General features: G+C 38.5%; 2 protein-coding genes across 3 annotated transcripts in view; one reads left to right on the forward strand and one right to left on the reverse strand.

Annotated features, from left to right (window-relative positions):
* Nucleotides 1-23,988, forward strand: part of PI4KA (phosphatidylinositol 4-kinase alpha) — a 54,806-nt gene that overhangs the window by 9,750 nt on the left and 21,068 nt on the right. The window contains exons 10-22 of one of the 2 annotated variants that reach the window (XM_038152231.1): nt 240-336; nt 725-916; nt 1,639-1,739; nt 2,489-2,618; nt 3,359-3,488; nt 4,160-4,255; nt 4,955-5,138; nt 5,872-5,975; nt 6,921-7,089; nt 8,926-8,976; nt 22,154-22,262; nt 22,753-22,889; nt 23,774-23,907. In XM_038152231.1, the coding sequence (XP_038008159.1) occupies nt 240-336; nt 725-916; nt 1,639-1,739; nt 2,489-2,618; nt 3,359-3,488; nt 4,160-4,255; nt 4,955-5,138; nt 5,872-5,975; nt 6,921-7,089; nt 8,926-8,976; nt 22,154-22,262; nt 22,753-22,889; nt 23,774-23,907 (1,634 nt within the window). Of the gene's footprint in view, nt 1-239; nt 337-724; nt 917-1,638; nt 1,740-2,488; nt 2,619-3,355; nt 3,489-4,159; nt 4,256-4,954; nt 5,139-5,871; nt 5,976-6,920; nt 7,090-8,925; nt 8,977-22,153; nt 22,263-22,752; nt 22,890-23,773; nt 23,908-23,988 lie in introns of both variants that reach the window. The other variant, XM_038152229.1, reaches the window with a different exon arrangement.
* On the reverse strand, nt 11,927-20,831 carry SERPIND1 (serpin family D member 1). The gene is made up of 5 exons (XM_038152232.1): nt 20,677-20,831; nt 17,784-18,652; nt 13,877-14,150; nt 12,813-12,957; nt 11,927-12,427 (listed from the first exon to the last, which is right to left on the reverse strand). The coding sequence occupies exons 2-5, from the start codon at nt 18,634-18,636 to the stop codon at nt 12,236-12,238; spliced, it is 1,464 nt and encodes a 487-aa protein (XP_038008160.1). The 5' UTR covers nt 18,637-18,652; nt 20,677-20,831; the 3' UTR covers nt 11,927-12,235.

Consider the following 23,988-nt stretch of genomic DNA (forward strand, 5'->3'; position numbering starts at 1 on the left):
TCAAGTCCCCATTGTTAGAGAAACAGACGTGCTCTTCAAATCAAACAGTGACTGAATTTTGTTTAATGCATTGAATGGCTGTACTTTTATTAAAAGTAGAGGGGGGAAAGCTGTGAGGTTACTTCTTGTGCCTATTTTATATGCTTGTTTACTTTGTGGGGGTGGAGTGAGATTTACTTATTTGTATAATGGAAAATACTTTCTTTTGAATCTAGCAAATTGCTTCTTTTGTCTTTCAGACATGTTCTGGTACAGATCTCTATTACAAAACCTTCAGTGACCCTCTTTACCTTGCTCAGTTTAAAATGCTGAGAGACACACTGTACTATATGAAAGGTATAGTGTTTATTTATTTTTATTTATCCTTCATTATATTTAGGATCACAAGCACCATCTGCTTTGTATTGAGTGCTTGAGCATTGGGTTTGTATTTCCTGGGAACTCTACTTAAGGTGATAAATTTGTATTTTAAAATGTTTCAATTTTAAAAAGGTGCTATGAAAGTAGAAAAATATATTTTGGCCACCATTAAGACGATTAATAGATGGCATTTGAATTGTCTGTTCAGTAGTGGACTTTGTAATGATATTTATCTTTCAGACAGGACATAAACTTGATTAAATAATATAATTCATAATGTAGCAATGACTGTTATATATGCTGTTATTCTGATACACTGACTTTCATCCTTCCAGTATAATATTGTTTCCTCTTCTTTCTTTAGACCTTCCCAACTCGTTTGTTAAGGAAATCCATGATTTTGTGCTGGAGCAATTCAATAGCAGCCAGTCAGAACTTCAGAAAATCCTCCACGACGTGGATCGACTGCACAATGAACTGAGCCCTTTAAAACTGCGCTGTCAGGCCAATGCTGCCTGTGTGGATCTCATGGTGTGGGCTGTGAAAGATGAGCAAAGTAAAAAAAATGCTCTTTTGGTCTCTGCACTGTCCGTTTGTTCTGTTCTAAGTTGTAGAAATATTTACAGAGTAGGTGGTGCTCAGAGAAATATTAAATTTCAGTGGAATACTTTGTACTTTTAGAATACAAGGGTAAAGCTTTCATCAAAAGCTTGTCAGATTAGCTGGTTGGGTAGTTAGACATCTCTTTATAGAAATGGAAACAGAAACTTCTTATTACTTATCTCTGGGTGATGCCTTAAATGCTGAATTGCATGCAGCTATTTGTTTTCTAGTTTCTGTTTTATTTATTGCTCTTAATGTCATAAATATTTTTCAGTGGTTATTTTAAAGAAAATGCTTTTTCTTCATTGCTAGCAGGACTGGGAAGCTCTCTTACTTTTCCTCTATTTTCTTTCTTGCTGTGTAAATCTTTCATCTGCTGAATATGTGGAGGATTTTTTCCCTTTGGATGTTGCAATATTTAATTTCTGTTCAGTAAGAAGTATGTTCAAAATCAGTTTAAGTACTGTCATTCTTTCAGTCACAGTGTTTGAAAGCTGTTTGGTGCAGGTGCTAAGTTTGTAAAACTGTTTTTGCAGGAGCAGTGCTAAATCTTATACCACAAGATTGAAGCTTATAATTGTCTCCATTATTTTAGAAATTCCAGTAAGGATTGGGTTGTGTGTGGCCTAATAACAAATTAAAAATAATATTTTCTGTTGTATTTTTTTATTTAAGGTGCAGAAAACCTGTGCATCAAATTATCAGAGAAGTTACAGTCAAAAACCTCAAGCAAAATCATAATTGCTCACTTGCCACTGCTAATTTGCTGTTTGCAGGTCTGTCTTTACAGTATTCGTTATTAATTACTGCAGTTACTCACTGTATCAGTGAATGAGAATCTGGGGAGTTTTACAGGTTGCTAGAACATTTTATCTGCTCTTTTTCTTACTTTCCATCACTGTGTTCTATATTTGGATTTCAGAGATCTGGTGTGAAAACTCGGAACTGCTTTTAGAATTTTTTTAGCTCAGCTACTTCTTGAAGAATAATATTCATGAGGGGTTTTTAACCAGGATTTAATTTTTGAACTATTTAGCTTCTTAGTCCATTACACAAATAATTAAAATATTGGGACTGGCAGGTCACTGAGGTTTTAGATTAAACCTTGGTTATTCTAATTTTTGTCATCTTATTGGGCACTTATCCAGTCTTACAAATGTGTTGTTTTCCACCACATATGTTGTAAGTTATCAGGTTCCTCCAAATGCTGGCACTTGTACAGTACCTTTATTTTTGGAGAGTGCAGTTAATTTCATGGAACTCCTGTGAAAACACCCAGGAAGAGAGCAGCAAGGCTTGAGTGGTATATGACACACTCTAGAATAACCTAAAACAGAGGCTTAAAATATCTAGATCTTCTGCTAAAAAATGAGCCTCTCAAAACTGTGTAGGATTTGTTTTGTTTTCTCTTTGTATTGAGCTGGAGTTGCAAGCTTGCAGCTGAAATAAAAATAGTGCTGTTTTATTCTAAAGGTATGTTTTGTTGGTCTTGTCTTGTTTTTTGTTTTTTTCTTTTCCTTTTCAGGGTCTGGGTCGTTTGTGTGAGAGGTTCCCTGTTGTGGTTCATTCTGTCAATCCATCATTGAGAGACTTCCTTGTGATACCTTCCCCAGTGCTTGTGAAACTTTACAAATATCACAGCCAGTATCACACAGGTAAAGAAAAAAGCCTGTGCTCCAGAATGATTGTTTTCCAACTTCTGTGGCTTTTTCATACTTTTTGGTATTTTATGGTGATGCAGTTGTAGGTGGAAATGGAGATGGAATTGTGTAATTTGTTTTTGGAGGTGGGGAGAAGGGAAACAAATGAAATTCTGGTAGAAGTGTATCTAAGTGTAAGCAGCAGAACTGCTGTGTCTCTTCTGTTGACACTGAGCACTTCTGTCTTGAGTGAGACTCTGCAGCCAGAGCCAGTGCATAATTATCCTCACAGTGAGGGAAAAGAATCACATACCCACTTGGAACCTCCCTTGTTTCGAGTTGAGACTGTTGTGTCTAATTCTTCTACAAAGGCTGCTTGTCTGCCCTGTAGCCTACTTTGCAGCTTGGGAGGCAGCCACTGGCTCTGTCCAAAGCTGCTGCTTCTCCAGAGTGAGCGAGGTCACGTTCCTCACACTCCCTGTACCCATCCTCTGCTCCAGCCGTGTGACTGTCTTGGCATTTGGCAGGTTTTTGTTGTTGTTTTTAGATTTTAATATTGAGTGATGATTTCCAGAAGAAAAATGTTCAATTCATATCCCTTGCTGATGCAAAAGCAGTATTGTAATGCTAGAGCAAAACAGTAAAGTAGTAAGTGGCTAAATTTAGGAATAATAATTTAGGAATAGTCAAATGCAATAATGGCTTGTATAGCTCATCAAGTGGTATTGATTTCTGTACTCCTGTGTTCTTAGTAGGTGGGAATGACATTAAGATCAGTGTCACCAACGAGCATTCAGAGTCCACTCTAAATGTAATGTCTGGCAAGAAAGGTCAGCCATCCATGTATGAGCAGCTGCGTGACATTGCCATAGACAACATCTGCAGGTAAGAGGGGGCTGGTGCCATGCTGGACATGTGCTATTTCCCTGGCACCATGCTGGACGTGTGCTGTTTCTCTGGCAGAAACTGTGCCCGTTTAGAAGGTTCTGCTCAATTCTTTGTGCCTTGTTTGGCCGGGACTTTGTTTTCCTTCAGGCATCTCTTGGTTCTGTTTATGTCCTAACTGTAAAATTATTATTCAGTCTTACCGTTTTGCTTCCCATGTCTGCTGGTCACCATTTTCAGTAGATCGGTGTTTTTGTAGTTATTCAATAGGGTTTTTTTGTTTTTAGCTTAGGTTGTCACATTGACTGAGCCTTGTGTAACAGAAGGATTGTCACACACTCATGTGGGCAGTGATTATTCTTCCCTTTTAGACAGCTGCAGAGAGCTAGAGGGAAGATGTAGTTGGTGACTAGAGACAAGGAATTAAAGTTTCAAAGCAGTGGATTCTGAATTTTCCTTATTGTATATTCCCATCATTATTGTTTCTGGAGAAGGCAGAAGTAGAAACTCGGCTCATTTTTTAAAAGGTATCTACAGTGTTCCTTGGCAATCAGTTCTTATTCTTCAGTGTAAACCTGCTTCCCTTATATATAGATGGCATGAATTTACAGTAGTTAGAAGTGGTATGTTTTATTGATGCATTATGTTTCTTCTGTCCATTGTTACTGCAGGTGCTTGAAAGCTGGCTTGACTATAGATTCGGTGATTGTTGAGGCCTTTCTTGCCAGTTTATCCAACCGTCTGTATATCTCTCAGGAGAATGATAAGTAAGTTGTCAATCAGACATAAAACCATTATTTCCTTCACTCAGGGAATCTGAGACTTATTCTAAGATAAAAATACTGGCAGCCTTATTTTAGAATTAAATGTCTCTGAGATTAATAGGCTTGTGCATGGGGTCAAGATCTTCCCATGCCAAGTCTTTGCAGAGCTGAGCCTGTTTTCATATTGAGAGGTATGGATTCAGTTTTAGCTGATTGAATCACCAAATCTTTGGTGAATGGTAGCCAGTTTTGAGTCCTCAGCTGAGTGATGCTTTCTCTTCAAGCTTCAGCTGTCCTTTTTGGCTAGACGCATCTTGTCACTTGTGGCATTTTGCTCTGCTTTTAAGAGCCTCACTAACCCAGAAGTCTCATGGGGGAGGTTCTGTAGTAGCTGGTCTGACTCTGTTAGTGTTTTGCCCATTTTTGCCTCTTCTCACTGTTGTTTTAGAACAGTTTGTTCATGGGTCAATGTGGACTTCCTTAATAATGAGATTGGGAGAGGTTATTTTTTATTTTGAAAATCAGCTTGTGCAAGTATATCCTCTAATGTTGGGGATGTATAGAGTGGCAGTGTTAAAGCTGCTGGTGATGTTTAAATTTAGTATAGGAACTGTTACTTATCTGAAATGTAACTGAGTTCTTAATAACTTGTTGAACAATTACATTTATCAAATTGAGATTTTTGTTTGTTTTCCTTAACAGGGAAGCTCATTTAATTCCTGACCACACAATTCGCGCTCTAGGGCACATTGCAGTGGCCCTGAGGGACACCCCAAAAATGATGGAACCCATCCTGCAGATCTTACAGCAGAAGTTTTGCCAGCCACCTTCTCATCTTGACGTACTCATCATTGATCAGCTTGGCTGTTTGGTCATCACGGGAAATGTAAGGAAAGAATTGGCCAAGAGAATGCCAGTTCATGATTCCTTCCTTTAGTTAAATGGAAATATATTTTCGAAAGTGCCTTTGCAGACAGCTTGTAAGGCTTCTCCTTTCTGCACTACAGGTGGACACTTGTACAGTCTTTGTGATATCAGACAGCAAAAGCTGTGATAATGTGTAAAGTGCTGCTCCTGTAAAGAAGATGAATGCCCATAGAAAATAAGAGTATTTTTAAAAAAGGCTATGAAGCCCACCAAACTCAATGTTTTCAAAAGTTATTAAGTTTTTAAACTTGGCCTATCACAAATAAGTGGAGGGTATTTTCTTTTTGTATCAGTAATTGACTTTCAAAGTCTTGTAGATTCATGCATTTAAAATTATGGAAATTGTCTTCTTTAGTCATATAAAGATTAACTGACTTTTCCCAAATGTTATTTGTGCATCTGAAAAAGCAGTTAATTGCCCGAACTTGGAAGCCTGAAAAAATAGTTTCCACCAGGAAGGCAGAATTAAAGAACACAATAAATTTGCTAGAATTTGATCCATTAAAAACATTCACAAAAGCACTTGTACTGTTTGCTTCATGGAAGCTGAAACCATTGCTCAGGCTGTGGCTGCACACCTATCTGAAGAACTTGGTAATACTTGGAGTGTTTTACAGGGCTCATCTTTAATCTTTAGAGAGATTGTATTCAATAAGCTTTACTTAGGGATTTGGTTTTGTTTTTTTTTGCAGCAATACATTTATAGTGAGGTGTGGAATCTATTTCAGCAAATCAGTGTTAAAGCAAGCTCAGTTGTTTACTCTGCCACAAAAGACTATAAGGACCATGGATACAGGTAACACTTAGCTGTGTCCCTTAAATGTGTGAAAACTATATCAAATGCCCCTTGTGCTGCTTTGGAGTTTTTCACTCTTTCCCACTATCTAGTTTTATTACAAAATAGTAAATTGTACTGTTCTTTGATGTTAAAAAGAAATATGTTAATTTCGAAATAATAGCACTTCAAAATGCAGAGATTCCTGAAAATGCTTTTCACTACAGGTAGCATTGATAACTTTTGGTTCTGTAAGGAGTCAGTGTTTGTGAAAGATAATTGGCATTCATGACTTATGTTATCTGTAATGACAGTAATTAATTACTAAATTACACAAATTAATTACTAAATCTCTTAGTCCAGAAAAGCTGAGAGTGTGGTTTGTTTTATTTTTAATGTGATCCTGGTACTTGTTAGGGATTAAATGCAAACCATTAACAATTTAATTCTTTGTATGTAAGTTATGCATTGTTGTCCTCACTAAAAGTAAAGATTTTCACCGACTCTGTTGGTAATTGGGGTAGGCTGGATACCTTTCAATGCAGAATGGGAGTAGCTGAGAGGACTGGTCCTGTCAGTATATTTTAACAATGCAATCTCAACTTCAACAATTGATATGAGTTGTGATTCTTCTGCTCAAGAGCTTTCCCAAAACGGAAACACTGCTCTTGGCTGCTTTTTGTCTGCTACAGGAAAGTACTTTGAAGTATTTTCCTTGTGGCCATGACAGCATTGTAAATAGAATATCCTCCAAAGGCACAATTTAAAAATAGTTTTTCACTTAAATACCTATTGCATTTAAATTGTCAGTAAAGTGATATGCTGCTCATAAAAACAGCAAGGAAAAAACAGTGTGGAAATATGTCAGTAGCCTTTATTACAAGAGTTACTGTCAGTATTATGAAGAATACATTGACAGTATAAAACCTGAGGAATTGCTTGTTCATAGCTGTTCTTTCTCCCCAGGCACTGCTCCTTAGCAGTCATTAACGCCCTGGCCAACATCGCTGCCAACATCCAGGTGGAGCACCTTGTGGATGAGCTGCTGATGAACCTTCTGGAGCTGTTTGTTCAGCTTGGGCTCGAAGGAAAGAGAGCTAGTGAGAGAGCAAGTGAAAAAGGACCAGCACTGAAGGTCAGATATGCGCTGGTTTTTAATTGTGTGCAGCTGTGCTTTGTGTGGGTGGCACTGCTGAACACACAGGGAAAACTCTTGCTGCACTGAGAGTGCATCCTGGTGATGGAGTGTGAGTGCAGGAGCTGCAAAGAGAAACATGGCATGCTCTGGAGTCAGTGTGGGAGACAAATTGCTGCACTGACTAAAAGCTGTACAACTCTGCAACTGGAGAAATGACAGAATTCAGATGGATTGAGCTAGGAGGCAGTGTTTCTTTAAAGATTCTGAGAGCAGTTCTCACTAGAACATTCTACTCAATGCAGAGTACAAGTTATGAAAGGTATTCTGAAGACTTCATTTTCAAGAAGAGATAAAGAGGGTAAAACAATGCACATGCTGTGCTTCCCAAACAAAAGTTTTTCTTTGTTAGTTTGCCTATGTCTCTTCTTCTGAACACACTAAAATTTGCTTGATAGCCATTAAAATGTTCAGTGATTTTTTTGTTCTATTTTCAACCATTCAAAAGTGATTTCTTTGAGGAGAAGAAAAAATATCTTATTTTTCTTTTGCTGTTGCTGATAGTTGACACGGATGTTCCCTGAGTATGCTCAGGAGTAGAAGTCATTCCATCTTCTTCACCCTCAGTGCCATGTATTATCATGAAGAGGCTGATATTTCATTTTTAAACAAAAAGTGCTACTGGGTTTTCTACAGAAACTGTGTAGTTCTGTTGGGTTCTGGCTATTGCAGTTGGTTTGTGTCTCTGCTCTGACTCTGAAGCAGTGAGTCACATGCAGTGGACAGTCCTGAAGTTAACAAAAACACCATGGTGACTTTTCCCAGTTGTCCCTACCCCTTAGAGTATCTTCTGTGCTATTATTTTATTCCCTTCAAAAATATTTTAAGACCCATCTTTTGTTTGCTTTATCTTGACTCTCCAGGAAAGATAACTGAAATTTGTTTTAGTTGGGTTGTGCTATTATTGTTTCATCTAAAGACTATTTGGCTTTGTTTCTCTATTGCTCTCTTCTTTCCTTCTTTGTTTTTGCTTTTTTAAATTGCTTCCTTTTGGTTTATTCCACTTCATGCAAAGCTGTGTGCTGTTAGGACATCCTCCCCGCCTCATCTGCATGGGGCCAGCAGTCTCTCTCTTGTAAGGAGGGAATTGGAGCATTCCCTCTTTCCCAAATCTATTGTGGAGGGGTATGGGAGGTAGGAAATACTTCAGAGAGATATCTCAGTGTGGTGTTTGTGCCATCACTGTTTGCCTGATCAGAAAAGGGGAGAAATGATGTGCTGTGCTCAGTAAACGTTTTCAGTTTTTTAATACTCTACTTGGCCAAGAGCAAACACACTTGTGTAGCTGCAATTTAAAAAGTCCTAACAAGTCGAAGGAAATAAGTGTTTTCCTTATGCTTCTTATATTTCAATGGAAAAGGCTGCTCCTCCTGCTTAAATAAATTCTTGGAAATTCTGTCTTTTTACAGGCTTGTTATTTTTGGCTTCATTCTGATAATAAAATGAAACTTCTGGTAAACATTTGATACTTGTTTGTGGCCACCCATTTAATGTGATCATTTTTCTAGCAGTTATTGAATATTTGTAGACTGTGTGCTGACAGGGGAAAAAATCCCTTCAGTAGTCCATGAGGAAAACCTGAAAAGCTTTGTTTAAAAATTTCAGGGTGTATTCAGTCCTGTGGATTTCATGGGTGCTCTCCTGACCACCTTGTGCACATCTCTTTGCAAGATGCAGAGTTGTAATTGCAATGTTTGATGCTTGAAATATGTCATCTAGCAAATTCTTTAGAAATGCTTTTGTAGATGTTTTGAGCATTTCTTTTTTTCTTCTCAGGCCTCCAGTAGTGCAGGAAACCTGGGTGTGCTTATTCCTGTCATTGCTGTGGTGAGTATCCAATGGATGAGTTGTTGCAAACAATAATTTTTCTTGCATTTATCAAATACTGGTGCTATTTCAAGCAAAACAGTTTGACTGGTAGTGCAGAGGTTACCATCCAGGAGAAATGTAGTACTACTGTAAAATAGTACACCTGCCTCTAAGGGGGAGGAACATTGATTTAATAATGACAGATCTCTTGAAAATAAAGAATCTTTTGTGATTCAGGGTTAGATTGTTTCAAGCCATGAATTCAGGAGATTCTTAAACTAAATAATACTGCGGGGAATATTACTTTGATTAGTATTTGGCATGCAGTGTAATAAACAGCTCATATCTGTGGCCTGAGGAGAAGTGAAAAACAAAAGCTAGTAGAAACAGAGTGAGAAATAAATATTAGTTTGGCAGCAAAGTGAATTCTGGTTCTTAAAAGGAAAAAAAAAAACTGATAAAGAAGGGGGTAAGTGTCCCCTGTCTTCTAAAATGAGAATTGACTGTCAGGCTGAAAGCGTTTTAGGAATTGTGCAAGAACACTGATGTCCATGGCAGACTCATTTATTCTGAAGCATATCTGTGTTCACTCTTGAAATGTCATTTTTTTCTGGGGAAAAAAACATTTCTTTTAACCAAGTACAAGTGTTAATTCAGGAAAAAATTGTAGATCTAGATCTCCAATGGAAAATTTGATTCGTCCAAGGCTTGTTACCAGGTCAGTAGGTCTATTTGCCTACCTGCTGTAGCTTTTACAGTAAAAAGTCACTACTGAAAGATCCATAGACAAACTTCCTGAAGGACAAAAGGCGTCATGCTGCTTGTTTCCCTCCTGAAGCTGAATTACTCTGTGGAACTTCTGCACAGCTGCTGGGACAAAAGGGAAAAACGTATCCCATGCTTGCAGTATAGGGATGTCTGCTTGTAATTTGTTCATACTGCACATCTGTTAACAGGCAGGAAAAAAGCATTCATTTCATACTCTGCCCCCTCAAACCCCTTCACTGAAGTTTGTCAAAGCAATGAGTCTAAATTAGCACTAGTTAAAGATCAGAGCACTGTTCCTTTCCTTCCCATACCTCTTCCTCTAGTTTCGTACATCAGCCCTCCCCAAATTCAGCAGTGATCACAAGACCAGTTAGACCAAATCCTGAACTAACTTTAAAGAAATGTGTTTATAAATGTCTTGGATCACTGTTATTCAGTAGTTGCTCAGGTTTTGCATGAGCCAGCTAGTCCTGCATTGAGATGCTCTAGTGGGTGGCATTTTTCAGCTGTCAGTGATGCTGATTTGAGTGCAAGCAGGACCATTCCTTGCAGATTGAGAGAAGATTAGTGCTTATTAGAGACTTAATGTGTAAGTTATGGAGGTACTTTTCTGTTTCAAATTTTTATTGATGGTATATTTGTTCTGAATAGCTGGGGATAACTGCATTTTTCTTAACCAATGTGACCTTTAAATGCAGTCAGATAGTGCCAGAATCTGAAGCAAGAGTTAATGGTTACATTATGGTTGTTGAAGCAAATATTTGACTTTCTTGCACAATGTATGAAGATCATGAGTTTTGAGCAGTAGCTGATTTGCTTTTCTGCTTGACCTCTTTGCCTTGAATAATTGTCTTTACTTAAGTCCCCCAAAACCCATATTGCAGATGCTCTAGCTCATTCAGTCGTTGGTAGACTAATTAAACCTAGGGCATGAATATTTAAGCTTTTGCATATGCTTTTCTTTTTTGTACATGCTTTCCTTTTTGAATACAGATAAAACAATAAAATGCGTATATGAATGTTAATTTCTGTTGTGCACTTCTAGTACTGAAAATTATCTATCACCTGATGGACTTAAAAGACAGGAATAGGGGAAAACATCTGAGTTTCCTATTCAGTGTCAGCTCTTCATCATTCATCATCATCTAATACCAGTATTTCACTGGCTGGCAGGTTGAAAAGCTTTGTGTATGGAGCATCTAACTGGAGTAGATGCAAAATTACAAACAGCAGTATATAAAAGCAAAATTAAATCAACAAGTTAAACTTAATATTGGAAAAACACCTTTTTAAGAAAATTCGTAATTCTTAAAATAACGGTTGGTTTAAAGCTTACTTGTGTGTTTTTGCTAACATAAGGCAAACTTATAGTGTATATAGATAGATTAACACAGTATTTGATACTGCAGAAAGTCATAAAAATATTCTCACTGGATTATGAGGCACATTTTTTAAAAGCTGTGGCGTAAAGTAAAGTATGCAGAGGTGAGTATGTTCATTGCCTTTAATAATTTGAATGTGTGGTTCCTTGTACCAGGTAGACAGTGATATTCTACAGAGTGTGGGTAATCTTCTCATTTTCAAATGTGACACATTTGAGCAGAATTTGTGTTGTTACCAGAACAATTCAGAAAGTTTGCAGTGACTTGAAAAGTTTCATCCATTCAATCAAGCATGGAGAGTGCACTGGAATATTAACAATTGCTTTAAATGCCATTTTTTGTAGAGAAGATTAGGTGATACTGAGCCAGTGAAAAGAGCATTTTGCTGACTGCTCTCCCTCTAAAGGGTATTCTGAGGATATTTATATCATTTACCAGGCTGGCCTAATTCTGACACCTCTTGTACCAATGCAGATCAGAGGAAGTATTGAAGCAATACAAGTTAGATCAGGGAAAAGTAGTGGGTCCCTTAGTATTTCCTTCCTCCAAGACATTTCTGTCTCCTCATACTTGATATACTGGTCCATGAGGCTCATTGTGTGCATCAGTCTGAATGTTAATACACATTGTGTGTATTCACTGAACATTAAATGATGCAAGCACAAGAAAGAATGGAAGCATTTGATCTGTTTCAAGTTAGATTGTGTAAAATGCCCAGGAGAGACTTAGATGTCCATGACTGGTCAGGTATTCAGCATTTCCTTAGTCCTATTTATAAACAGACATCCTAGCACAAATTTAGAGCTAGATTTCAAAACTCCAGATAGTCTAAATACTTTATTGATTACATTTTATACACTGTTGCAAAACACAAAGTGTAAGGTACTTTGTGTTTTGTTTTTTTTTTTTGCTAGTAATACACTTGTATCAGTACATGGCACTAATTGCAGACAAATTATCTGCTGCCTTGAGTCCATTCATGAGAAACTACCTGTAGATAATATGTTTTCTTTTTATACCGGTGACTTTCGTATTGGCTAATACGACAATACATTTTCCTTTATGCTACTGGTATTTTAACATACACAGCCCGTGTGTAACAGAGTGTTGGAGGGTCTTCTCTGCTTTTAGGATGTGGCTGGGTTGGCCACTCTGCCCATGAACAGGAGGCAGCTGGTGCGGTGCTCGTAGATCAGGAACAGAAACGGGCGGTCCACGACAAAGCGGATCTGGGTGGAGAGAGGCATGAAGCCCACAGTGGTTATTGTAGCGGCCTCTGTGCCCTCTTCATTCACTGTGATTGTGCCTTGGTGATTGAACTGTTCAGACAAACAAAACAGGAAAACAAATCAGAGAAATTGAGGCTCTCCTCAGTACGTGAATGATGTGCTCACAGCCTTCCCCGCTCTGTGTCCCACACCCCTGTTGGTCACCCTACACAGCACCAAAAACCTTTGGGGTTTGTTCTGTGGAGAGGCCTTTTCCTGACTGACCACAGCAGTCTTGGTGCCTTTGCATCTGATTCAACATGTGCTTCATTATGTGAATAGACAAGGACAAACCCACAACCCTCCCTCCTATGTCCTTCAGAAAAGATGAGGAAAAAAATCTTGTTTTAGCTTACTGTGTAATATTATTACTGAGCTGCCATGTTTTTGGGTGATAAAGTTTAATCAGAGAGGAGGTGAAATGAGGAGTAAATACCCTGTCAATGGTGATCTTCTCATCTGATATACCAGAGTAGTCTCCTTTTCCATTGAACAGTTCTTCTATTCCCATGGATCTCAGATAATCAATCAAGTTATAAGTCTTCTCCAGCTTAAATTTAGGCAGAACCACTTCTCTTGTTCTAGTAAAAATAAACACAAAAAGGAAAAATCATTGAGCAGATATGTGTGTGCATGACTCCTTTGCTCTACAGACCTGTTGTGGTTTGGGTTCTTGGCTGTTTTCAGTAAGCAGGATGCAGATGTACAGGACTGTACTTTTGCTTTCAAAACTTGAGCATCATGACTTTTAAAACTGTGCTTTAACAAATTAATTCCCCTGTGAAAACTGTTTGTCAATTTGATACTTCCTTTATAATGACTTGCATTATTTATGTGTGTAAGGTATGTGACTGAGCAGTTCAGTGCATGCTTCTAACAAGTGTCGAGCTGTCAGATTTTCTGAAGTACTAAACTGGAGCTTTGTCACTTCTTGTGTACAACAGAAATAGATTGAATTCCTGGATAGCGCATCAAGTCATCTCCTTTTATCAAGTCTGAAGACAGATACACACCTAATCTGTCATCTTTCTCAAGGGAGGCTTTATTATTTTTCCTCTCCCATAATTGTGATGTCCTTTGATTATGGAATGTGTTCCTTTACAGCTCTGTTGAAAAGCTCAGTGCTGAATAGAACATAGGCTGCTGTGACCAAGATTCTTGGTTCAGAATAATGTTGTTTTCACAGTCCTGTTTTTCCTTCTCATTGTAAACTTTATCAGTAAGCACATTTTCTCTAAATCTACATCATTAAATAGGCAATAGAAAGAATTTTGAAACTTCATTTCAGTTTTCTACCTCAATCATCCTTGATTTCTTGGCGGTATTTAAATTTTGAGAGATTACCAGTCCTGATTTTTAATTCAATAAATCCATTTTTTGGAGGTTTTGTTTCGTATTTTGTATCAAAATGCATTATCCTCTGCATGCTTTACTTACCCTCATCAGTCTTACCAAGAAAATACATTAAGACTTTACCAAGATGTGCTTTTCAGCAGATACCTGTTTGTCATGCTCTTCTGCCACTTTTCTACCACTTGAGGTGTCATCTGCTTTTCGAGGGCTTTCATGCCAGCCAGTTTGTGTGGGAGCACCACGAGCATGCTGATGTTGCCCACGAAGGGCAGCTGGATGATGCTGCAGTCCAGCTCGGGGTCAGCAGCAGCCAGGAAGGTGCCCTTGGTCTGCATCATCGGCACCTTCACCGTCTGCTTCTCGTTCAGCCGGAAACTTCGCTTCGTGGTCATTTCCACTGGAAACTTGTTCTCCCAAGTTCCTGTTCATACAAGGCAGAAGATAGATAAACCCCTGGGTGGCTGTTTAATGAAATGTTCCCAGAATAGATTTACACCAAGCCTTAAGTCAGCTGGATTGGGATTTACTGTAGGAGAGTGTTGATTTCAGTGAAGCCTGAATTAGAAGACAAGTTTTAAAGTGACTTTGAAATTCCTGGCTTTCTAACTTAACATTTGTCTGATTTGAGTGTTCTGAATTACAAAAGCAGGTGAACACAAACCAGAAATAAGAATTTACTTGGTGTGTATTATTTCTTCCTGTGAGGAACCTAGAAATTTAAACAGATGCAAAATATTTTTTAGGGTTTGCCTCTAGCAGAACAGCTGACCCAGCTGTATTTTCTGAGATGTGATGCTTGAATTCAGTTCTGAAGGCACCTCTTTGGAGAATGTTAGTGGTGTATCAAGCTAAGCAAGGGCTGGATTCATTTTGTATAAAGTTGTAAAAGATGTTATGCTGAAAGCATTATGTTACCATAGACATTTTAGAATGGTTCATTTTCTGTCTTAACCTGAAGAGTTGGGGTGTTGACTGCTTACTTCTGTGGTCCAGTTTGATGGGATAACAGGCTCGTGTAGATGTGCTGAAATCTGACAAGTTTATGCCCAAAAAATGCAGTCCAACACATTTTGCAGCCCAGAAAGCTTTGCTATCAGAGTTTGAAGGTTTTTTTTTGTGGAGATACTCTGGATACCAGAAATATTTACTGACTGTTTGAAAGAGGTTTTTTAAATGCAGTGTTCTATTGGTCTTTTTATAGAACTGTGGCTCTGGAATAAACACCATTTTTCAAGGGGCAGACAAAGCTGGAAAATTATAATGGAAGTAGGGTTACTAGTATTTCCTGTAAAAACTCAGGAATTTAGATCATCACTGGCAAGCAAGTATGTGAGCAATGTGACTGTGGCTGTGTGGAGAGCCTACAATATAACCTTAATTGGCTCCTTAGTCTGATTTACTATGAATAAGAAAAGAAAAGCCTTAAGTCCAGCTTTCATTCTAACAGTTCCTGCACATGTCAGGCTGGTGGGGACCAGTTTGAGAAGTGATCAAACTGTGATTAGTAGTCTGAAAGGTATGGGGTATAAAATGGATTATGCTATTCCCAAACAAAGAGTCTCACTTCTGAGGAAAACCCAATATGTGGCTGTTTTTCAGGGAGCAGAATTCACAGATGAAGGATTCCAGCTGGCCAGTGACATGGGGCTGCTGTGGGCCAGGGAGCTTCAGCAGCTCTGCCATCCACTGAGGAGGGGTTGCAGACATAATCAGCTCTTCCTAGTGAAAGAGAGGAGCTGGGGAACATTTTTCTTGGATTCAGTTTTGCAAATGTGTTTGTCTTGGGTAGAATACTGATCCCCAGCAGGAGCTGTGTGGCCAGCTGAAACCAGCTGGCACTTTATGACTTCTGTGACTTTCTGTTTTGAATCTTCCCCCAAGATGTCTTTTGGATCCATCTGTGATGGCAGATGTTGTCTCCATTGAGTGACTCCTCTTTTGCATTTTTGACTGGAATCTCAGAAGAAATCAGGACATTTTGGACCAGTCAACATTTGTCAGTTACCAAAACTGTCATGGCTAAAATAACCAGGTCCTACTTGGTAGGAAGCTCATAAATGATTACTCAGAGCTGTGCAGAATGGGGAGTAGGCTGGACATCTATACAGGATAAAATGGAAACATAACTAGTTTCCAATAGTTTCTTGATGGTCTTTAATGTAAAAGGAGCTTGAAACCTCACAGTGTTTGTCAAGTATTCTGCTACTCAGTCTCGCTGGTACTGAGCATCTCTGTATATCTGGAAATACTTACAGGTTTCTGAGTTCTCAGGGCTTAGTTCTGAGCTTTTCTGCAGTGGTACAAACAGTGCAAATGGAAAGATATGGACAGAATTTGGCATGTTAGAAGGAGTACTGTGGAAACGAAGAAACCTAGGAGCAGAACTTGCTTTTAAAAAGTTCAATTCTACTCAAAGTAGAATTCCCAGGAGACTGTTGCTGTAAGATAGAAGAATGAGAGCAGTAGAGAATTGATCTGTATTTTGAAGGCTAGAAATTACAGTCTTCAGCAGATGGCACCAAGGTGATTTGGACTAAGAGGACTTCATGAGCAGAAGAAAAACTGTGAAGTCCTTTTGATCTTGATGACTCAAGAGTTCCAATACCATAGCTGTCTAGTTTTGGTGGTGTTTTTGTTATTTTGAGATGGCACAAGTATTTAAAAATTTCAGAATGAAACAAAAGGGTATTTCAAATTTCACCAAATTATGAAAAAATGTATCTGTTTCATTTTCTGTAGTCCTTTTCTTAGGATGGTTTAACAGGTAGTAAAGCCCTGTATTTAGTATGATATGATTATCAGGAATGTAGTCAAGGATACAAGTGAGTGCCTGTTGGATGGTACCTGAGAATAGGAGATTACTGAATTTTATACTGGTGATTGCTTCAGATTCTTTTAGGGGTAAGTGGCATTATTCAAGGAAGTAATTCATTGCAAATGGGTGGGAAAAGGTACATTTATAGGACTGTTGCTTCTATAACCTGCTGAGATGGCAGGTGTAAGAGTGGCCTTTGTTTCCTGGAAGCAGGGACATAACTGGGGAAAAATTAACTCCTTTGTGAATTGTGGAAAGGAGTGCTTTGTACTTGCAAACATTGTTACCCTTTTGGGCTAATTTGTCTTTCCTTACCTGTGTTTTAAGTCACCTGATTTTCATCTTAAAAAGTCAGTAACAGAGTTCCTTTTATCTGCAGTTCTGCCTTCCTTGGCACCTCCCACCTCTTGCTCATTTAATATAATTTTAAAGGTTGGTTGAAAAACTAACAAACTTTTAATCTGAGGCAGATAACTTATTTTGAAAATCTCACCACAGGCTCTTAGTTTAAATGTAAACACATTGAAAATAAGGGTTTATAATAAGAATATATTGTAAAGTCTTTACTTCAAGCCTCTTTAACTGTTTAGCCTTTACTAATACATGAAGGAGCCCATATCAGCGGACCATTCATGCTGCATTAACTGAGATATTCCATGTAGTGAATGTATTTAGTTTTAGTTGTAGAAGAGCAGTGTTTTGGTATCTCTTAGGTCCCCTATATGGACTTGTTGACAAGGATCACGCTCTGATCATATTAAAAAATTGCCACCTTCAAGCTGAAATTCTTTATAGTCATTTGTATGAGTCCTGAATGCTTCAGAGATGTTAAGTGCTTTAACTGAAATCAACCTATAGCATTCCAGTGACACCAAGACTGAATGTGACTAATGACTTGCATATGCATCTGTACCTTCCCATCTGATACTTCTACAAAGCTTATGCTTTTTGGGGCTATTCTGCATTCATATGTTGTTTTTCTGTTTCACTGTGAGTCACTGAGGTTTTGGAAGTAGTAAGCATTTGCTCTATGTATGCAATACCCACTAACTTCAGAGCATCATTGTGCTACAGAAACAGGCAAAAAACGGGCTAATAATACAGATCCCTAATGAGGGAGTCAGTAGGTTTTTTTGTAGTGTACATTAGACTTAAGGTCCGTGGGATTTCTAATGACATATGGCAGTGCATTGCCAACTGAGAAAATCCATCACTAAGACTGAAATAATAGAGTCTTACCTTTAAAGTAAAGACAATTAAGAATCATCATCAGTGTTGTAGGGTTTATATTCACAAGAGCTTCCTTTATTAATCCCTTGGTCAGCTTCAAGATGCGTTCGTTGGTTTTGGCTATGAAGCTGGGATCTGAGAAATCAGCTGGTTGGGCATCAGCAAAGTAGTATGTTTTCATATTGGTTTTGAAATCATTGAGAACAGAAAAGTCTTTATGGATATAAAGGTCATTGACAGACCTCAGCGTGTAGCCAAAGTTGCGCCTGAAGAGCCGATGGGTGAGTTTGCGGAACAGGTTGTGAACGGTCAGGAGCTCGTATTTGCTGCTGGCATTAATGAAGTCTTGAAAGCCAAGAACAGATAACACTTCCTGCTGGGTTTGATCCTTCAGACCCAGGGAAATCATAGCCATTGCAGTGGAAATACCAACAGGAGCCATGATAATATTGTCCGAGGAGCTGGCCTTGTCTGCCACGCTGCGGTAAAGGTTGAAGCCAAAGTTTGCATTGAGGATATTGAGGCGCTGGATTCTGGTTTTGCCTTGGAATAGTTCAAGAATATTTCCTTGTTGAATTTCAGAAACCATGTGTGGGGCAGCATCAATAACATCACTGTAGTCATCTTCACTCAGTAGCTTGTCAAGGTCCAGGTAGTCCTCTTCCTCCTCCTCTTCAGGAATCAAGTCATTAGTGATGGTGTTTTCTCTGTGGAACTCGAGTGGTAGGTTTGGCATGTAAGTCCCGTTTTCATGTGGCTGTGCACCTTTAAGGCTTTCAAAATGCTCGGTGATGTCCTTGACTCCGCAAAATGCGGAGGTTATGATGAGAGCAAGGGCAAGCAATTGAAATAAGAACTTCATTCTGCCTGGTGAAAGCCTGGAAAACAACATAACACAGTTGAGAGAGTCAGTCAAGAGTAATTGAATTTTAGTTATCTGTTCCCTGATTTTAGGCTCATGCTGATTTCTGTCGCAGCAGATCTTTAGTTACCCTATTCCACAGCACTGTATTTTAGTGGAACAGATGTCAATTAGATGGGTAAGTCTGTTTTGCTGGTAATTGGTTTTGCTTACACAATGTCTCCAGCCTGCCAAAGAATTGGTTGACCTCCTCCCATACAAATAGTCATTACTGGCATATTTCAGCAGTTACAAACTCATTACCCTGAATACGTGGGACCCTTTATTTTAAACTGTTGTACTTAAACTGTGCACCAAGTGTGTGAGCAGTGTGTGCTGAAAATACAATGTGAAGTTAAGTTTGAAGATTTGAGCTTGGTAGGAAGAGCAGGGACTCCTGATCCAATCCCCTGCAGAAACATACCAGAAGGCTGAGATGTACTGAAAAATTTGAAAAACAAACATGCTGTAGCTACAACAAAAATGGAAGTTTTGTGGGAGTATTTTGGAAAAGCAAGGCAGCAATCTGGTGAATAAGGGTGATCTAGGCATGTAGAAAGACGTGTATTTGCACTGAGTACCATTAGTGGGACTGCAGTGGGGGGAGCATAAATGTCTGTCCTGGCCTGCTCATGGCCTTACTCGGGTGCGTTACTCAATGTCTGTGCACCCTTTCTGCAGCTCTCTGTCCTCATCTGCCACTTTTGTAATGGATTGGCTTGATTGTGCTTTTGGCTTAGTTTTGTTTTGTTTCACTTTTGTGTTGCATTGCAGAACTCACAGTGCTCTCTGTTTTCTTCAGGGTGTGAAGTCTCTGTGGGCTTCCTTCAGAGCCTTGTTTCTCTAAGAGGGTTACTGTGATCCCAGTTCTAGATTTGTAACCTCACCTTTTTTGTTTGAGAATACATTTAAGTAGAACCTGCATTTTTCTAAGGGAAACTTAATCAGTCTGTTCATCTACTGAGTATTGAACTACTGCATTTTAAAATAATTTTTTAAATCAAGAATTTTCTTCAGTATATATTTGAAGAGAATCCATCAGACTTACTCAGCTGTAAAACCCTCCACCAAGAAGTAGGTCTGAGACACTTTTCACCGTAATATTGCGTGCAGTAATTAAAGTGATCTTAAAAATATATGAAAAAGTGTATTATCCTCCTGTGACAGAGATAGAAATGTAGGTGTTCAATAGATCTGTCAGCAGAAACTGAATGGGTGTCTGAATGTCTGGGGTTTTGCTCAGACTTAACTGTAAAGTTATTTCATGAATTTCTAAAGTTAATCTCAATTGATACACTTTCTTGAGTAAAATACAGTTATTTACAATATAATACAGGACAAAATACTGAATGCAGTTAAAACAAAAATCTTACTAAGGTGTTGATTAAAATGCTTTTTAAATTAGGAAAGAGAATTGTTGTGTAAAGTATAAAGGTTCACATAGCTGTACCTGTTCACTGACCTGTAAATCAGTGAATAAAACCCTGAAGGAAAATATTTTCGAACATGTTGTAACACGATTGATATAACTGAGCTGACAGATTAGTTTTTGAAACTCTCCCCCAGACTAATTTGCTTTAAATCCTAAAACCATTTAAGGTGATCCTCCCATATTTAAGAATACATTGTTTTGCAGAAAGTATCCAAGTAAGTATTCAAATAAGATGCTTATGAATTTGTTTTTCACTGTGACTGACCATCTCGAGTCAGTCTTTTTTTCTTATTGTTTCTCCATAAATTCATTTGTTTTTTCCCGCCCCCAGAAGTCAGGCCCTTAGGGCTGAGATACTCTGTCCAGTAACCATTGATAAACATTTTCTGCTCTTGGCACAGCAGAATTTGCTGTCTGTATTCCCGTCTTCATTCTTACATTCTCGTCTTCACCAAACTTCAGTTATTGCTCAGCTGCACTTAACACAGGCAAAACATCCCCCTTCTCTACAAGATATATGTCTTTGGTGAGATCTACCCAAAATCACGGAAGAGGTAAATGAAGCTTACCTTTAAGCCACTGTACGGGAAGGATGTGTTGAAAAGCTCAAGTAAAGGGAACAGCAGGGCTTAAATCTGAACTTTGACGCTGGTTTTTTGTGTATCTCCCAAAGTAAACATTCTCTAAACCAAACACTGCTAAACTTACTTCGTCAGCCAAAATCCCTCCCTTGCCTAGTGATCTCTGCTGAATTCTCTGTTGTTTGTTGAACTACTTTTATAGCTTTGCAGGTACTTGTTCCCTTTTGAGGATGGTCTTTGAGCAAAAATCAGTGTGTATGTAAAGTTTCAAAGTCAAGCATGCACATAAACTTGACTGTTAATGACAGGAAAAGCCATGAGGCTGCTGTTTTGTGCAGAAATGGGGGACAGGGGGAGCATCTTAGTGCAAATGTGTTTGAGGCCTCTGTGGCTGTGGTGGGGTTTCTTCAGCTGGCGTTATATTGGTGCAAAGATGTCCATTGCACAAACAGCTTTTTACCACAGTGCTGTTCACCCAGCTTAAACTCAGACTGATTTTATTATAGATTATGGATTTTTTCATGCTTTTCCTTTTTAAATGACTAATCTCCCTCATGATTTACAAATGCATCCGGAGTTGGCTTTATGTAAGGTTTCACTGAAGTACTGCTGGCACTCATATCTTGAGAGAATTATTGTGGTTAGAGAAAACTTCTTCAAGCTAGATTAGAATGTAACATTTTGTTAATAAAGTTTACAGTAGTAATATTGAATAAAGCTTGCGGTTTAATGGACAATTTCTTTTACTTTTTATACCCTGCCTGTGCTTTAACTCTTTTTAGGGTAACACACTATGATCTTTGTTATATAAATTTATCTAAAATTGTATATCATGTTGGCTGACAGGATCTACTGCTCCTCCGATGGTAGCAGCTGTTTGTGCAAAAAGTATCAGAGAATTTTAATAAGTGTGTTGAAAATAATGCTCTTTTACTTGCTTGTTTAGTTAGTAAATTCTTCAGAACTGATGTCATCTGTGCGTGGGTGCAAACAATGAAAGATCCCCAATTGGTGCCTCAATGTATTTCCACAAAGCTGATAAACAATGGCAACCAGAAGTGGTTTTGACTAATATTTATTTAGTTTGGAGTTCCTTTACACTGAAGCAAAGCTTCATGGCATTGTCTTCGGGACAGTTTAAAGGACCACGTGGTCTCTTCCTCCCTGCAGTGGATAGTATACTAATATTATGTATTCTCCTCAGAGGTTACTGTATCAGCATGGTGTTATTCCTGTGTAAAACAAAGGAAATTCTTACTTCTGGCATCTTAAAGTTAGCCTTTCAGCTCTCCAAAAAGAACTTAATTCCTACAATATAGCATTATAATGTTAGTTTTCATAGGTGACAAAGACTATTACCTTTGAAAATCGTAGTAAAGAAGGTACATGAATTGATTCCTTAGTGTAGAATTAATTTATTCTAACGCCCACCATTTTCTAATATTAATTTTTATTTCTTTGGTAGCTCACTAGACGCTTGCCACCCATCAAGGAGGCCAAGCCCAGGCTGCAGAAGCTGTTCCGGGATTTCTGGTTGTATTCGGTGCTGATGGGATTTGCTGTGGAAGGATCAGGTACTCTGCATTCTAAGGGGGCAGCATTGCTGCTCACATTTAAACTTGTGATGAATCTAAATACAACTCTCTGCAAACCATTCCCAGTAGCTGGAAGAAAAACTCCAGGCATAGAGAGGCTTCAAAGGAACCAGCTTATATGACAGTTGTCTGGTGGGATTTCTTTAAATCTTTGCAGTTTTGTTCTCAGATTCAGCATGGTACAACTTGTACTTAGTTTTATTCCTAGTAGCCATAGTTAAGAGTTTTGATAGCCAGGTTCCTGAAACAGAAGATAAGACACACGGGGTACAATGGTAATTAAGAAGAAACTTCACCTAAGCATATTTACTACGTTTGGAACATGGATCATGTGTGTTGAGTGTCTGTGCTTAAGAGCATGAAAAATCTGCCCTAGGAGTAGTGCAAAGCTTGGTAATGCAAGTAACTTTGTGAAATTTGATTTTTTTAAATCTCTCATTCCACCTTCCTCTTTCTACTTCTGTTCCAGGTCTTTGGCCAGAAGAATGGTATGAAGGTGTGTGTGAAATTGCCACCAAGTCTCCGTTACTCACATTTCCCAGCAAAGAGCCGCTCCGGTCTGTTCTGCAGTACAATTCTGCCATGAAGAACGACACCGTGACTTCTGTAGGAATTAATTTCTTCTATTACCTCCTTCCATAATGTCTGCCAGTGTTAAATGCCATGGTACCTGTGATATATTGAAATAGCACACCCCTCCAACCTGCCTCCTATTAGTGAAAAGCAGCTATTTTACGCTATTATTCTGACATCAGGGTGCATAAGTGACTTGGGGTCAGTTTTATGGAGTGTTAATACAAGTGTTTAGGGGGGTAGCAACACCACCTTGATTAGGTGTAGAAACCAGGTCTTTGTGGAGATGGAAGCCTCTTAGTGCTTGTTCTTCCATTTTGTACCTGACTAAACTTGCACTGATTTAAAAAAGAAAATCAACAAAGTTTGAAAGGAAACTGCACATTCAGGCTTTCAAAGAAATGTTAAGTTTGCTCTGGCTTGATACTGGTATTCTTCTCTCTCCCTAGAATTTGTAGGATAGATTTTGCAGGACAGATTTTGCCCAAGGGCTCTTTTTGGCTTATGAAATCTCTTTGTCTCCCAAATAATACAGAAATCTGCACTGTGCCTCGATACATTGTTCTGTGACACCAAAGACTGGCACAAGCCCGTGAGGTTTCAGGAGCTGGACATTGCTGATGTTGGTCCATCTTGCATGCATTTAGTGTAGGAATTGTATTTCTTCATTGGAATAACTGCATGAGAATTACAAATTATTTCTGCCAGAAGCTTGATTCCACATTTAGTTCTGTTCTGTATTTGAAGCATTGTGACTTGCTGAGTCAGGGGAGTTTGGTCTGAGTCTGTAGGCAGAAGCATCCTGACATACTGTTTGTGAAAGTTGAAATGTTAACAAATAGGTGGATGAATGTTTGAGGACACAAACTAATACAGTTAGACTCCCACTTCAGATAACTTCATGTATTCATCTCTAGGCTGAATTAAATGAATTACGCAGCACCATCATCAATCTCTTGGATCCTCCTCCAGAAGTGTCAGCGTTGATCAATAAGTTGGATTTTGCCATGTCTACCTATCTCCTTTCTGTTTACCGCCTGGAGTATATGAGGTTTGTGTTTATCTATATTTCGTTTTTTCACTTAAGAAACAGAAAAAAACCCTAAAACAAAACAATCAATAAGGTCCTGAA

Source organism: Motacilla alba, chromosome 15 (genome assembly GCF_015832195.1).
Source record: "Motacilla alba alba isolate MOTALB_02 chromosome 15, Motacilla_alba_V1.0_pri, whole genome shotgun sequence".
Classification (NCBI taxonomy): domain Eukaryota; kingdom Metazoa; phylum Chordata; class Aves; order Passeriformes; family Motacillidae; genus Motacilla; species Motacilla alba.